This window comes from Nyctereutes procyonoides, unplaced genomic scaffold, assembly GCF_905146905.1.
Source record: "Nyctereutes procyonoides isolate TBG_1078 unplaced genomic scaffold, NYPRO_anot_genome, whole genome shotgun sequence".
In the NCBI taxonomy this organism is placed as follows: domain Eukaryota; kingdom Metazoa; phylum Chordata; class Mammalia; order Carnivora; family Canidae; genus Nyctereutes; species Nyctereutes procyonoides.
Genome location: NW_026575049.1, coordinates 29,382,577 through 29,399,774, shown reverse-complemented (window position 1 = coordinate 29,399,774; position 17,198 = coordinate 29,382,577). Strand labels below are relative to the sequence as shown.

At 38.5% G+C, this 17,198-nt stretch overlaps 1 protein-coding gene across 13 annotated transcripts in view; it reads right to left on the bottom strand.

The window, feature by feature from the left end:
* The window catches only part of RBFOX2 (RNA binding fox-1 homolog 2), a 274,668-nt gene that overhangs the window by 52,669 nt on the left and 204,801 nt on the right, over window positions 1-17,198 (bottom strand). For all 13 annotated transcript variants that reach the window (XR_008664953.1, XM_055329184.1, XM_055329187.1 and 10 more), the window contains one exon: window positions 8,248-8,472. Coding sequence is in view for 12 of the 13 variants with exons in the window: in XM_055329184.1 (XP_055185159.1) it covers window positions 8,248-8,472 (225 nt within the window). In the remaining variant the exon portion in view is untranslated. The remainder of the gene's footprint in view (window positions 1-8,247; window positions 8,473-17,198) is intronic.

Sequence of the window (17,198 nt, the reverse complement as noted above, 5' to 3'; positions counted from 1 at the left end):
CTTAAAAAAAAAAATTCCATGCCTGGCTCTGAGTGTGGTTTTCTGCAGCAACTCTCACACTTTCAGACCCGCCTATAGTTTGCTCACAGATCTAACAAGTGTGGATGGTTTATGCAGGCTCAGCATTGTTTCCCCTTTATTACTCTGAAGGGAAAATGAGGGACTCTCTTTGAAGAATGGATAGTCAGATGAAAAAATTCCTCTGTGTCTCAGGCCTTCTTAATTCTGGCTTAGAAATAGATATACTGGGGATCCCTGGGTGGCGCAGCGGTTTGGCGCCTGCCTTTGGCCCAGGGCGCGATCCTGGAGACCCGGGATCGAATCCCACGTCGGGCTCCCAGTGCATGGAGCCTGCTTCTCCCTCTGCCTATGTCTCTGCCTCTCTCTCTCTGTGTGACTATCATAAATAAATAAAAAAAAAATAGATATACTAATGATGTCCACACTGCAGGCTGAGGGTAATATGGCCCCACAACACACACCATGTGAAAGGTTGGACCCGCCATGTTTTAGAAATCCTCACTTGGGCAAATAGACCCATGATACAGGCTGTCACTTCTTGGCTATGTTTTAGTGGGATATCAATCCACAAGGCTCTTGCAAGTAAGGGAGTCAGTGGGTAATTTCATGGAGGATGGTTAGACTGATCATCTGATAGAGAAGGGAGAGAAAAGCTGGCTTCAACTCCAGAGAAAGGGTGCACAACAAAGTGAAAAAACTGAGGATGGTGGAGAGCATGGAGTCCTAGTTATCTTTAATTCAGAGGTGTGCCTGAAGGCAACCGCTGGGGAGGTCCACAGCTGATCAAGACAGTAAAGGCAGGCCTCTTCAGCTATGCCTTCCAATTTCTGCTTTAGAGTCATCAACAATTCTGTTCAAATACTTCAAAAGATGTTACTAACATTTCCTATTAAAACCAAGCACAGATGATGAACCACATTTACAAGCTTTTTTTCACACAAAAAACACTTATTAAACATCATTATATGCCAATGGGAGTAATAAGAGGACAAGTGGTAACTCCTGCCCTCAGGGAAAGTAGAATCTACTAGATAGGTAGAATATGTATATAAAACACAAACCTTATCTGAAGATTACTCACCAAAGCTTGTCTACTTCAAATACTTCAGTCACTTACACCTGCCAGGGTTCAGAAGAGTATCTAAACATACAGCAACTGAGGTCCTTTCTTCTCTACAGGCAGGCGCAGGGGTAATCAGGCCTCTGTGGGGGGGTGGGGAACCCTGACTGCTAGCTCTTTGCTAATGCACAGTATGGGACAAACTGACTGTCAAAACAGGCTCTTGTCTTAAGGGTACAAGAAGCTTCTAAGCTCAACGTGAAAATCAATTTCTGAAATACATTTTAGAAATAAAATTCCAGATTTCATTGCTTATTTATCATTTTTGTAGAAGTTCCTTTTTTTGGTTCTCTCACACAAGATGGGACTATTCAACATAAAACAAAATCTCCATTACAGTATAACTGGCTCACAGCAATAAAAAAAACACAAATCAAGGACATCAGGAGACAACTGATTTTAAAAGATAGTTTTAAAAAAGCAATTAAAGGGACTTCTGGTAGCTCAGTTGGTTAAGTGTCCAACTAGCTCTTGGTTTTGGCCCAGGTTGTTGGCTGAAAGACATGAGATCGTGCCTGAGTTGGGCTCTGTGCTCAGTCAGTGGGGAGTCTGCTTGAGATTCTCTTCTCTCTCCCTGTCTCTCCCAAGCTGTATGCGCACTCTCTTTCTAAATAAATAAATAAAATCTTTTTTTAAAAAAGCAATTAAAGGACTATTCAAATCAGTAATCTCCAAAACATTTCTAATTTCCTTTCAATACAATCTTGTCAGGTAGACACTGTTGGCTTCATGTGACAGATGAGGAATCTGAAGTTTGAGAGGTGAAAGGATTTATTCAAGATACAGTTCTTGCACTGAGGAGGACACAGTCTTTGGCTCTGCTCTCCTTATTTTACTCATTTAATCAGCTGTCAAATTCTATGGATTCTACACCTTGGCAATTTCTCTTCCATTCATCCCTCCTCTACATAACCACTGCAGCCCCCTAGTTCAGAACCTCCTAAGATTCTTTCCTAACTGGTTTCCCTGCCTCTCCCCTCAGCTGGTATATGTCACAGATTGGTCTGGAAGCACAGTTTTGTTCAATTCCATTTCCTTGCTCAAAAACCTTCAATAGTCATTTCTCAACTAGGCATTCAAATGCTCTTCCCAATTTGTACTCGAGCGACTTTTCTCACATCATTATTTCCTTATGTATCCACCAAACACCCCAAGCTTCAGCCTAACAGAAACACATGCTTTTATTCAGACACTTTGATATTGCCCATCTCTCTAATTCTGCTTTGAGAAATGACTTTCTCAATTCTTCCCATCATGTTCCAATTCCAAACCACTTAATACGAGGACGAGTTCGATGCCACCTGCGCTTAGAAGCCTCAGCTTCTCCCTCCTCAGACCTTCCATGGTATACCTTGTCTCCTTTAAACACTCCTGACCGCCAGAGAAATAGTTACTGAGTAACTATTAAGTGCCAGGCACTGTAATAAGTCAGAGAATGCAAAGATGAACTAGAACTTGGGGAGTCCACGTGGCAAAATGGAGAGAATGGACTCTGAATTCCCCGACTGTAAAACCCTCATATACACAAAAGACTAGTTTATGAGGTATCATTTCTTTATAAATAACAATGCTTCCGATCAAACTTCTGAATTTAATTGGTCACAGTAATTACCGGATCCATTTTAAGAACATATTAGTAGATAGTAAAAGTTTAACAAAATAATCTGTAATATTGTCAAACCTAAGTTCTTTGATGTACTGTTCTACTGCTCAGTCTGTCTCTCGTCCTCCAGAACACCCACACATTCACAACTTCCAAAAGTAAATGGCTTAAGAGCAGTGAATTCACACTCCCATTTAAAGTACACTTAAACATGTAAGAAGCATCTCCAACCAGAGCCTCCTAATAATTTCCCATTTTGTGGTTAGCAACTTCCTAAAATTACAGAACGTGTGCCATCTCGGTTGGTAGACATAGCTCAAAGGATTTTCCATTTTTCTCCTCAGCACCAATAAATCCCAATCCATACACATGGTTTCCTAATTTTATTTTAGTATTTTTTTAGGAACTCAAATTGGTCAATATAATGCAAAATTATGTAGTGAATAGTTTCTTTTCTTTTTTTTTTAATATTTTATTTATTTATTAATGAGAGACACACAGAGAGAGGCAGAGACACAGGCAGAGGGAGAAGCAGGCCCCACGCAGGGAACCCGACGTGGGACTCGATCCCGGGTCTCCAGGATCACACCCTGGGCCGAAGGTGGTGCCAAACCTCTGAGCCACCAGGGCTGCCCTGTAGTGAATAGTTTCTAATAGGGATGAAGAATATAAGTCTTCACCATATATATTTATGTTAAGGAAGAGAACTTGCCCTTCACACTACCATTAACCTAGAATTTGGGCATCTGAAATAATGGAAGATGGTGGCAGGAAGAGAAAACAAGCAGAAAGAGAAATGGGCCATGGGGAAGAGAGGTGTGGTGAGGAGCTGTACAGTAAGCGCTACATCAAGAGTCAGCGAGGGCACTGCTGGCTCTAACAGTGTGAATGGGCCTGTAACCCCTTTCCCCAAAACAAGACCACAGTAAGAAAGCCGGACAAAAACTGCCTGACAGTCATTTCACGTTCTGGAAATCAATCAACATAAGAAATTTCTTGAAAAATTGCTAGAGCTTAAGGTAAGACCAGCAAGAGGCCACATACACTGCCAGTAGCTGCTCCAACCCACCATCTCATCCCTGCCCAACATCCCTTCCCTCAGTTCTGTGGGAGAGAACTTAGTTTTTACCAGGACAGGGTCAGGGCCATGAGAACTAGTAGCTGTGCTACCAGAAGGGGTAAACTCAATTTGGAGCACTGGGGCAGTGGTGGAGTGAAGGAGTAGAAAACTCAGAGTCCTGTTGGCCAAAAGTGGCAAGTCTGGTAGGCCCTAATGGGAAATATAGTTCTTCTTTCTTGATCTTGTGGGTCTGACTGAGGTGAGTGGTGGAGCAGCCAGCAACATGAAGGGGAGATCCTGGAAATGAGAGTCACGGAGGAGTTAGCTATGCTCTCCTCACATCTGTGGCTGACTATGAAAATACAAGCATGAGGAAGGGAGACATGAGAGAGCCCAACAGAGAGAAAAAGCCAAGTGGACCTGAGAACCAGCTAAACTCTGAACTTACTTCCAAACCCACAAACACAAGAGGGTGGGAAGCTTTACAAGCTTGAGGTGCTTTTTAAACACAACTTCCGCCCAAATCACTGGCTGACCACGGAGCTAGGGTGACACAGGGATAACACCTAGCCAGGCTAAAGAGTAAAAAGGAGAGGGAAAATCGCTAAGATTTTGTATAGAAACAGCAGTGGCTGCACACCACATTCCACAGTTTAAGCTCAAGCAAATTACTTAAAACATACACACAAACACACACCAACACTGCTCAAAAAAACAAACAAAAAACCACTTCAGAGTTGCTGAAATGTATTACAAAAATGTCCAGTTTATTAAAAAGTTACAAGACCTGTAAAGAAACAGGACAGTGTGACCCAGTCTCAAGAAAACAAACAGTAACTAGAAATAGACTCTTGAGTGGGCCTGGATGTTGGATTCAGCAGGTGACGTCAAAATATCAATTACACATGTATTCAGAGAAATGAAAGAAATATGATGACAAGGAATCTCAATAGAGAAACATAAATCACAAATGGGAATTCTAGAGTTGGAAAGTACAATGGCTGAAATAAATTCACTAGATGGGCTCAACAGCTGATGCAATGTGGCAGAACAAGAGTGAGTGAACTGAAAGAGATGTTAACAGAAATTCTCCAATTTAGTGAACAGAAGAAAAAATATAAGATTCTTTAAAGTAAAAATTACAATACTGTATTGTTGCATTTCTAATATACATTTATCTCTATCAATACTTGTCTTATCTATTTTCTGCTATTAATATAATCACTTCAGGTCTCTCATGATTACTGTTTTGTATGACATCTTTTTCCTTCTTTTTATCTCAAACTCTTTGAATCCAAGGTGTGTCTCTGGTAAAAAACATACAACTGGATCTTGCATGAATATACAGATGGCAATAACAGTACAAAGGATGGTGAGGAATGAATATATATTAGACCAAAGCTACAGTATTTTACCAGAGTAAGACACACATACACGTGTGCCCCTGCAAGTAAGCAGCAAATGTGTGCATCAGTTATAAGTTGAAGATGTAATCTTCAACAAGTCTCAGTTTTAAAAAATTGAACCACACAAAACATGTTCTCTTTCCACAATGGGATTAAATTATAAATCAAGAGAAGTTGAGAAATCCTCAAACATTTGGAAATTAAGAAACACACTTGTACGTAACCCAGGGTCAAAGAAAAATCATAAGGAAAAATTTAAAAATATCTTGAATGAAAACAAAAATAAAATATATCACATTTTATAGGAAACTTAAGGGGAAATGTATAGCTTTAAACACATATCAGGAAGAAAAAAAAAATCTAAAATCAATGATCTAAGGCTGCAACTGAAGAGGCTAAAAAAAAAAAAAATTAAGACCAAATCAAACTCAAAGCTAGAAGAAGGAAGGAAATAATAAAGATCAGAATGGCAATCAATGAAATACATAACAGAAAAACAACACATTAAAAAAAATCAATGAAATCAAAAGCTGACTTTTGAAAGATGTACAAAATTAATAAACCTTAGCTAGACTGACCAAGAGAAAAAAAGAGAAGGCACAATTAGCAAAATCAAGAATAAAAGAGGGGTTATCACTACAGACCTTATAAAAATTAAAAAGGATTATATGAAATTATAAATAACTTTATACCAACAAAATAGATGATTCAGATGAAAAAGAAAATTCCTAGAAATTACCAAGATTGATTTGATGTGAAATAGAACATAGAAATAAACAAAGAAAAAGGACAAATAAAAATAAAACTAGAAAAATTAGCTAGTAAAGAAATAGCTTTAGTAATTAATATACTTGATAAAACCTCAGATTTACATTTTATTCCTTCTTTCCACAGTTGTTCTGGTAAGTCTATGGGTTTATAATCCTTTGAAGGTGATTTAGAAATGCAGCCAAGATAGCCGATATATTCATGATTCTGGAACAAACACTATGGAATCCTCATCTGTTACCCATCATGCTTACACCTTCTTAATAAATGGTCTGAAGCCCATTACTCATGAAGTATAAAATTATGTGCTTCTATATATAACTGATCAATATTGAAAAGATAACGTGTTTTCAAGGAAAGAATGGATTTCTTTGTGGTCTAATATCTAATAAAAGAAAATGGAAAGTATTTGAAGGTTAAATCCATCCTTATGCAACACAAGCTTCTACTATAAGGCTCTTTATTGGGAAGTAAATCATATCAAATGTTTTAAAGGCTGGATAAGCTCTCCTGATAATCTGAAACAGGAAGAGCAAAAAGAAATCTAAAAACCAGACACAGATCTTTCTATCAAGAGCACAGAACATTTTTATCTTTGGAGATAGACCATGCAATCGCACAGACAATATGACTTCCTGTGTGTTGATACATATGTGATATATACCTACTGGTTGATTTTTGACATTTCTTTTTTTTTTTTTTTAAGATTATATTTATTTGAGAGAGAAAGAGAGAGGGAACACAAGCAGGGGGAGAGGCAGAGGGAGAAGTAGGCTCTCCATTGAGCAGGGAGCCTGACGACGGGCTCGATTTCAGGACCCTGAGATCATGACTTGAGCCAAAGGCAGATGCTTAACCGACTGAGCCACCCAGGCGCCCCAACATTTCTTTTATTTTAGCAAGTTAGTATAAGAGACAAAGTCAAAGAGGTAGGCTAGGGCCAGGGATTAGTAAACGAAGTACAGGGTTTGGATTTTATTGTAAATATGTAAGGGAATCATTAGAGTTAAGCAGGAAGTACCATTATTTGAGAAGACAGAACACTAAGTCGGCTGTTGTGTGGGGAAGGGATAGTCAGGCAGGCAGCAGTTACACGAGAAATAAGCCATGAGGTCTGGACTACGGTGGAGATGACGACAATGATAATGTACATGAATTCAACTCTTTTAAATCTCCTAGTGGCCAGCAGAGGCAGGCACCGCTGTCGTTCTTTGCCAGGTGCAGATATGTATTTGTTGTCACTGAGCAAGCCAATGCAGGAAAGAGGTTAAATATAGTCACGCCACTAAGCAGGACCCTACTCAAACCCAAGAAATCTGGCAGGATAGCTAAGCTGTTAAGCATGTACACCATCCAGTCAGAGTACCAAGATAAAGAGAAGAGCCGAAGGGAAAGAATGAATTCGAGTTACAGTTACTGGATTCGCAAATGCACTGGGTGTGGAGATGAAGGAAATGGAGAAGACTCCTAGGTTTTGCATGAGTAGCAAGGTGAATTTAGTAGTAGAATTATACAGACAGAGGAGGGGGGTTCCTAATGACCCAGGCCTGGAGTGCTGTAACATCTAAATACTGAACAGAGGGGAGCTTGGGTGGCTCAGTATGCCTTCAGCTTGGGTCATGATCCCAGGGCCCTGGTATTGAGCCCCATATCAGGCTCTGTGCTCAGTGGGGAGTCTGCTTGAGATCCTCCATCTCCCTCTGCCTCTCTTGCTGCTCCTGCAAGCTCTCTCTCCCAAATAAATAAATCTTTAAAATAAATTTAAAAATTAAAAAAAAAAACTGAACACAGAGATAGGAATCAGCAAAGGGAACTAAGAGAGAACTTCCAGTGTGCAGGAGGGCAACAGGGAGTATCCTAAGAGCAAGAGACTGAGCAGGTCTGGGGGCAGGGAGAGGCAATGTACGGGATGCTGCTGAGAGACTGTGTACTGTGGCAGCACAGGAGGGCACCCCTCCTAATAAGGAGGTGTGGCCAAACGAAGCTTCCTGGTGAAACTGACCCAAGTGTACCCTTGTCCCTGGCGCCTCACCTTGTGTTGTCTGGCCGGTCTCTAGACCCTAAGCTCCTGGGCAATGACTGTGAGCTCAGTTTCTAAGTCCTTACCTTCTAATTACAATGCAAGGGGTAGAAATGAAATTATGTAAATGCTATGTAGTGTCATATAGATGCTAAATTAATTCAAAGGGTTTTCTGGTCTGATGATTCAGCTGAAGATTTGAGTATGATGACAAGCACTCTTCCATTCCCCACCTCAGAGTTCACATACCGTGAGAGATCCGTTTTGTGTGCTGGGTGAGTTGCTACTCTGCTCCCCGTGGGCTTGCGTACTTCCGTAGAGTGTCAGGTTATGCTCACTGGTCTGGCCGGCATAGTCCTGAGTGTGTGGCACTCCATATTCTGTGGGAATTCCATTCTGTGGAGGTGGTGGAAACGGGATGGTAGTAAAAGGCTGAACCATTGCGTCAGGAGTTGTTGTTGGCTCCTGGTTACCCTAAAACAAAACAGAAGAGAAAATAAGGAGAAAAAGTGATTTTAAGTTCTCATTACATGACTATTTTTAAGGTGAGGATACAAAATCCTCTGAATATTCTCTCTCTGGTCAGGTAAAATGGGAGACTTACTGCCTCGTGACTGGGGAAAACATTGCCGTATACAGAGATGTACACATGTAGATACGCAAATACACCCAACTTTGGTCAATTTGTGGTTCTTAAACAGGTCTGTGACCATATTAAAGTTGATTAGTTACCCGAGTCAAAAATTTTCCTTTAAACCAAGTTTTTTTTTTTTTTTTTAAAAGATTTTATTTATTTATTCATGAGAGACACAGAGAAAGAGAGAGGCGGAGACACAGGCAGAGGGAGAAGCAGGCTCAATGCAGGGAGCCCGATATGGGACTCAATCCTGGGTCTCTAGTCATGCCCTGGGCTGAAGGCTTAAACCAAGTTTTAAAAAAAAAAATGCCAAAAAACGTCTCTAACAAGAATAGCTTAAGAGTTGAAATTAGTTTGGGCCTTTAGTATTTTCTTCAGGACACTCCCTATCCCTTCACAGAGATTCTTGGTGGAAACAAAGTAATTTCATTAATCTCTAGTTCATTGGCAATAGGCAGGGTGGCATTATAAATTAAGTTCTCAAAACAAGATAACATAGCTCTTTTGATTTTAAGAGCACAGAGTTCAGAAGAAAGTATATTACTAAAAAAATAAATCTCTATCTTGAAATTTAAACATTAAGTCTCGGCCACTAGGTTAATAGTTAAAACAAATAGGTTCCTTAAATTATAAGTATGAGAGAGAGGAAAAAAAAAATCCCCAAGTAAAAAAATTTATTAGAGTTCACCTCTCCATGTGATCACCATTCCCAGAACCTTATCTGGAATTCAGTGTGATAACTGAAATATTAATAAAGAGAATGCAGGAACTACAGGAAATTATTAGAAGGAGCCATTGTGGCTCCAGAGTCCCTTCTCTCACTTCTGTCCTCTATTTAGATACAACAGAATTTGAATCTTATATAACAGATTTTGCAAAGCACCCTCTCTTCTGGCCTCCGACTTTATTCCATAAAAAGGAAAGCCATTATTTTATGGAAGATACACAAGTCTGCAAAGTCTTGGGCTACTGTCCTTCTGTAAGTAGTTGGCAGAGATGGACAAATGCTTTAAAATGTCAGCATTTTTTTTTAGGCATTCCCCTACTCCCATATTTAAGACATCTTATCATTAGGCAACCAAAGAAAATCTGAGTTTTTGTCACTTGGTTTCCTCCTACTCATGGGCATCACTTCCATCAAACAAGGGAACAATTATTCCTCTCTCCGTCCCAGTTATCCATCTTTCCCCTCAGTTCAAGAGGGGATTCTCTACCTACGGAGAGCTGTGGGAAAACAGAATTTTCAGCAGCATTTTCTAAACATCACTCCATGCTTCCGACATTAATTTTATGGCCATTAAACTAATAGTTTAAATAAAATGAATCCAAAGCTGCAGAAAGATCTCACACTACTTTTAAAGAAAGGTTCAGCCATTATTGTTACAGTAAGTTCTTCTGCATGAAATAAAACAGAACAAATGTACAAAGGCTGTTAAAAATGAAGAAATATATGATCATGGATTGGAAAGCTTGGTATTCTTAAGACGATCATGCACCCCAAATCCCACAAACTCAATCACAATCTCAGATATTTTTGCAGGAACTGACAAGGTGTTATTAAAATTTATATGGAAATGCAGAAAGCCTAGAAAAGCCAAAGTGATTTTGAAAAAGAACACAAATTGGAGGACTTATACTACCTGGTTTCAAGACTTAATACAAAGCTGCAGTAATCACAACAGTATGGTACTGGCTTAAAGGCAGACAAATCAAATGAATGAGCAGAAAAGAATCCAAATAGACACATGCATATACAGTCAGTATTAAGGCATGAAGTCAATTCAGTGGGAGAAAGGAAAGTCTTTTAACAAATAAAAAACTGAATACCCAGTAGAAAGAAAATTAAACCTCAACTTATCCCACATATGTAAAAGTTAACTGGAAAGAGGTAACAGACCTAAATATACAAGTATTTTAAAACTTCTAGAAAAAAATGGAGGATATTCATCACAATTTTGCAATAAATAATTCTTTGGGCTAAAAAACAGGAACTACTGAAGAAAAAATTGATAAACTGAATTCCATCAAAACTTAAAAACTGTGCTCGCTTCGGCAGCACATATACTAAAATTGGAAAAAACTTAAAAACTTCTTGCTCTTTGAAAGGTATTGCTAAGATACTAAAAAGACAAGATGGAGACTGGGAGGCAGCACTTACAATACACACAGCTGGCAAAGAATACACACCCACAATCTACAAAGAACTGTTACAAATCATAATGAAAAGAACAAAAGCATCTTTTTAAAAAATGGATTAATGACTTTAACAGACAAACTTCCACAAAAAGATAAACCAATAGGCAGAAAATACAGAAATGTGTGGCTCATCATTAGCCATCAGGGGTATGAAATTAAAGTCGAATGTGATACCATTTCACACCCATTAAAATAACCACAAGACTAAGAACATCAAATGTTGACAGGGATATAGAACAACAAATACTTCCATGCACAACAGTATATCCACTTGGTAGAACTGTTCTGCAGTTTTACTTTTTTTAAAAAGTTAAAATACTCCTTATATTTACCCCAAAGAAATAAAAGCATATGTATATAAAAACATTTATACAAGTATGTTCATGAAGCTTTATTCATAATAGCCCCAAACTGAAAATGACTGTACTGAAATCAACAGGAAAATGGGTAAATTATAGTTTATTCACAAAATGGAATGTTATACAGCTTTAAAAAAAAAAAGGATAAACTACCAACAGCATGGATGAATCTTAATGCTGTGCTAAATGAAATATAAATCTCTTGTTAACAGACGTAAAAAAGTAGTTATTTCTTTTTTGGGGGGCAGGGGAATGTTGATGGAGATCTGGAATATTCTAGGATGATAGAAATGTTATATTTCTTATTAATGATGGTGGTACCAAATTGTTAAAATTCATTAAAATGGATACTTGGTAAGTATGTTATTACATGTTACCTATAACAAAGGAAAAATAGGACAATAAAAGAACCCACTGGCAAACATCATATTAACTGTCATCATTGCAAATCACCATCCCTATGACTCATTCTACACACAATAAGGTGACAAACCTGAACTGGAAATAAACAGAGCACAGAGATACATAGTCCTTCCTTACAAATATAGCTATGGACTTAGAAAAGCCCAAGGAATTAACTACAAACAAGTAGACCTAATGACAAAATTTTGTCACATTTATACATTAACTATTTTACAACCAGCAATAATAACTTACTTAAAAAGGCAACAAAATGTATAGGATAAAACACGATGTAGGATATAAAACAAGGCCTGAGTAAACAGAGATGTATTTTGTTTCTGGAGGAATGCTTAATATAGAAATATTAATCCTTGCTAAAATAAAATGTATACCTAAAGTCATTTGCTTTTTGAAAAAAAATTATTTATTTATTTAGAGAGCATGTGAATGGGGGAGGGGGATACAGAGGGAGAAGGAAAGAGCGAGAATCTCAAGCAGACTTCCTACTGAGCACAGAGCCTACCCTGGGGCTCGATCTCACCACCCTGAAGACCATGACCTTGGTCAAAACCAAGAGTCAGATGCTCAGCTGACTACACCACCCAGGCATCCCAACCTAATGTCAGTTTCAATCAGAAGCAAACTGAGTCTGGACTAAATACTTTTCTAACCGGTATGTGAAAAATGACTATGAAAGTGTGGAAAGAGAAAAGCAAAAGAGTGGGGCATGCTCCATCATATAGTAAAACTCGCTTTGCTATAAAGCTACTATGATTAAATACTAAGAAAATACACAGTGATTAACAGAACACTGATCACCCTGAAATAGTTTCAAGTTTATACAGAAAATTAATAGAAGATAAAGGTAGTATTTCACCTCAGTGGGGGGAAACTGTTTATTTACCTCACAGGATTTGTAAAAGTTTGTTACCCACCAGAGAGAAAATAAAATGAGCCCCTCACAGTGCATATTCCTTATGAGAAAAACTCAAGAAGGAATAAAATCTAAACAATGAAAACTATGAAAATATAAGAAAACTTGGGAGTATACCTGGGGCTGGGGACTTTTACATGAGACAGGAAACCTCAAAACCAGGGAGGGAAAGGACAGGACCGCATAAGTCAGGAAGGAAAGGAGAGCAGTGGGAGGAGGGAAGGAAGTGAAGGGGAAGAAATGGCCCTTTGAGGCAACAGAAAAGCCAACTGGGGCAAAGAACTGCAACAGACATACATACACTGGGGTGTCATTACTAATCTAAGAGTAGGTGACACAAATTGGTAAGAAACACACAACAGAAAAAGAGGCAAAGAATTAACTGAATGATTCACAATGAAATACTATCAAGATGCTCAATCTCGCTAATATACGGAAATACATATTAACAGCAAAACATGTCCAATTTTTTAGTCATCTAATCAATAAAATTTTTTTAAGTTTTGTTGAGGTATTGACATACACAACAAACTGCATCTACTTTATGCATAGTGTAAGCTTCGACATATATACATGTACATTTGTGAAATCACCACCACAAACTAGTAAGCAGATCTGCTTCAAATCCCCAAAAGTTTCCTCATGTTCCTAAGAAGAAACAAGTATTACTTTTTGTAGTAAAGCCTACCAAGTATTTTTTTTAATATAAAAGAGATGACAAGGGGGATCCCTGGGTTGCGCAGCAGTTTAGCGCCTGCCTTTGGCCCAGGGCGCAATCCTGGAGACCCGGGATCGAATCCCACGTCGGGCTCCTGGTGCATGGAGCCTGCTTCTCCCTCTGTGTCTCTGCCTCTCTCTCTCTGCCTCTCTCTCTCTCTCTCTGTCTTTCTCTTTGTGTGTGACTATCATAAATAAATAAAAAAATAAAAAATAAAAACAATAAAAAAAAGAGATGACAAGAAAAATGTAATCAATAAGAGGAAGCTGATATCCCGCAGCACTGAATTATTTGATATCAAGAAAATGGCAGGGATCCCTGGGTGGCGCAGCGGTTTGGCGCCTGCCTTTGGCCCAGGGAGCGATCCTGGAGACCCGGGATCGAATCCCATGTCGGGCTCCTGGTGCATGGAGCCTGCTTCTCCCTCTGCCTGTGTCTCTGCCTCTCTCTCTCTCTCTATGACTATCATAAAAAAAAAAAGAAAAGAAAAGAAAATGGCAGTGACATTGAGAAAAAAATTCGTAACTGTTTTTCATTTTCAAGTTACCCAGCATCAAAATTCATCTGTCTCCAGTGTCCAAGAATCATTTCTAAGTGGTATTAAGGATTGCTTTACATAAAAATCTTCCTTTTGGGGATGCTTGGGTGGCTCAGCGGTTGAGCATCTGCCATCAGCCCAGGACCTGATCCTGGAGTTCCGGGATTGAGTCCCACATCGGGCTCCCTGTATGGAGCCTGCTTCTACCTCTGCCTGTGTCTCTGCCTCTCTCTCTGTGTGTGTCTCTCATAAATAAATAAATAAAATCTTAAAAAAAAGAAAATTTTCCCTTTGTTTAGTTTTTAGAAATTAGGCTATGAAAACCTTACATTTTTTGCCTTTAATTTTTCAGGGAAAAGGTCTATCTTTGTTACCCATCACTATGTAAGTTCTTATGATCTCCAAGCTGGGGTATTGTATATGACTTCTCCTTAGTTAAATCCTGGGTGTCCTAGAGAGGAATGAAATAAACCTCTCTCTTCTTCAAGTTACACAAAGCTGTATCCATATCTACCTCCCTGCCCGCCTGCCCATTGCATCAAACACACTGCTTCTGAAGCCCTCACAGGACTTACTGCCTGAAGTCAGATATGAAAGAAAAACTTCAAATTCAGGTGGACTGGTAAATTCAAGAGTTTACCAACTCTCCCAACTCCAGACATAAATACAATCTTACAGTATACAAAATGAGGGTCTACTAAGTCATCCATAAGGCTAAAAGACACAGCTTCCCAGGTATGATTAACTCGGCAAAGGGACTCGCTTTCCATATTCCTGACTCAGCTCCTTGCAGACTGGTTCCTGCCCTGGTCTCCATTCTCCCCCAACCCAGCCCTGCTGGGGGTGAGGCACTGGCATGGTGAGTTCACAGTACTGACTCTCCCAGAGAATCTTAGTCTTGACAAAGCTGGCTCAGTCAACTAAATAAACACTTCAATTAGCAGTGGAGAGTAGGGGGAGAAAGATAAAAACATTTTACAGGATCTACTTGTAGCCTTGACACACTATGTGTTTCAAAGAAATACAAGGCAGGCAGAAGCCGAACTGTTACCCAAAAAAAGCGAAATGTAAACCTTTGTTATGAGGCCAAAATGAAATTCTTAGATTTTATTCCTTATAGGAATTTTTAAATTTTCATTTAAAAAACACATTATGTTTATATACTAAGGGAATAAAATTGGAATAGGAGTGATTTTTTTGCATTTTATTTCATACATTCTACAATGTCTGAAAATATCCCCAATTATTTATGATAACGATTATGATTATAAATATTAAATAGTTTCAGATTCCTACTAAATTTCTAGGCTATATTCCAAAGTTCTAAGTTCAGAAGAGAAGTATGATAGCCCCAGGCAAACTATGAGATAATAGTTCACATGATCATTTCTAGGCAAGCTTTTACCTCCATTTTTAATATGAAAATGTTTTGTTTTTAAAATCATAGGCTAAGCTGCTTATGGTATATATCTCAGGTATATGTCACCTGAGAACATGAGTTATTAACTTTTTCTTGCAGTCCACAAAACTAGACATAATTTCTCTTTTACCTAACAGTCTATAAAATTTTCCCATCCATGAGGTGAATAGATAATGAGTACTACATGCTAATGAAGTTTCTACCTCAATAAAAATCTAATAAAGATTTAATTTTAACTTCTTTCTTCCCTAGAATATAAATTGTGATTTTATGTGAAAGATGAGAAGAAAAACAGACTGTATTTCTTGTTAGTTCTTATCATCATACACCAGGAAAATCAAAGTTCTCTGAAAACAGGACTACCTGCCCACCGCACGAAGTGCCCAGCTCCAGAAGCCCTCACAGGACTGACTAAATCTGTGCTGCAGGTATTCCAATCGTCTGTTGACTTCATAACTCCCTCACAACTTCCAAAATATCAGCTTCTCTGACCACTCTCTTTAAAATCTCAACCCCTATTTCTCTGTCCTCTCATCTATAATAACATGCATTTATTTCATCTCCTCTATTAGAAACATAAGCAAGAGGTTTTACCTGTCTGGCTCACTGATATATCACAAGCTGGCACAGAGTCACACAGTGCGACTCTTACTTAAGGGGTTCACATGAGAAGAATAATAAAGCAGAACATCTAGGATGAAGGGTGGTCCCCATCTTGCAGAAAGCTAACTGTGAAGACAGAAAGAGCGGGATGGATACTGGGAGGATTAGATGCAACTAAAATCTATTAGATTAGATGAATTCACTGCAGGAATTGGCAGGAAGTTATAAACAAAGCAATTTGTTGGTTAACTGACTTCCCATCAGCAACCTAATTTACAATACTAAACATTCACATCTTCCAAATTTCCAAAAAAGCTACCTATGTTTCTAACACTCTGGTTTAAAAAGACCACACAAATGAATGGCAAAGCTGCTTTTCTAAAGTTATTTTTAAATAGAAGAAGAAGGGGGAGGAGGAGAAGAAAAAGAAAAACCCTGAAGAGATCTACATGAAACAGATACATTTGGGATATAGCATTATTTGATATTTCAATAATTATTCAACAGAACAATTCAATGTCCTGCCACCTCACTGTTGTTTTATTACCTCCACAAAAGTTCAAGAACAGAAATATTAGGAGGACAAAAAATAGTATTTTATTTCACACAGAACGCAGGCCACTGTGACTTAACATTTTTTAGGATGCCATCTCTGATGAAAGCCCTCATGGGAAAGCAATGTGGGAATATAATGACTGAACATCAGTTTTTCAATGTTGTATTCCCCAATACAAACAAACTTGTTTGTTCCACGACTTAGACACTACCTAAAAGATTATCAAATCCACCAAGGGCAATGTAGGAGTAGTACATGGTTAGAACATAATTTGAATCTCAGCTTTGTCATTTACTATAGCTGTAAACACTTAACTATGTTATTACCTACCTTCCCTGTGCTTCAGTTTCTTCCTCTAGAACACAGCAGTGTTAATTGTTATAAAAAACTGGTAAGATAAAATGTGACTAAAACTCTATATTCCCAATAAAAGTTGCTCTAAACCAATCCCAGTGCCAGGTGGATCGTGGGACCAAACTTCTACAACTTAGCAAAGGTTAAAATCCTACTACATGCCACTGTTATGGATGTTATGTGGAATTTTTAAAAACCCTTAAAGACTGTATTTATGGGAACAATACTGAAGAAACAAACTACAGATAATGGAAAACAATGAGAACGAGAGAGAGAGAGGGAGAGAGAGAGGAGGAAAGAATCCACCAAAGTGGTATCTAAAATGATCACTAGCTGGAAAGGTACTGGGGAGAGATATCTGAAATTCTATTTCAATTCTAAGACATACTAATAATACTTGCTACAGGTCTTTAACTTGTGGGCACTGAAAACATCGTAACAAAAGTTCTACCTCCCAGGAGTTTAGTCACATTAGAGTGCCTA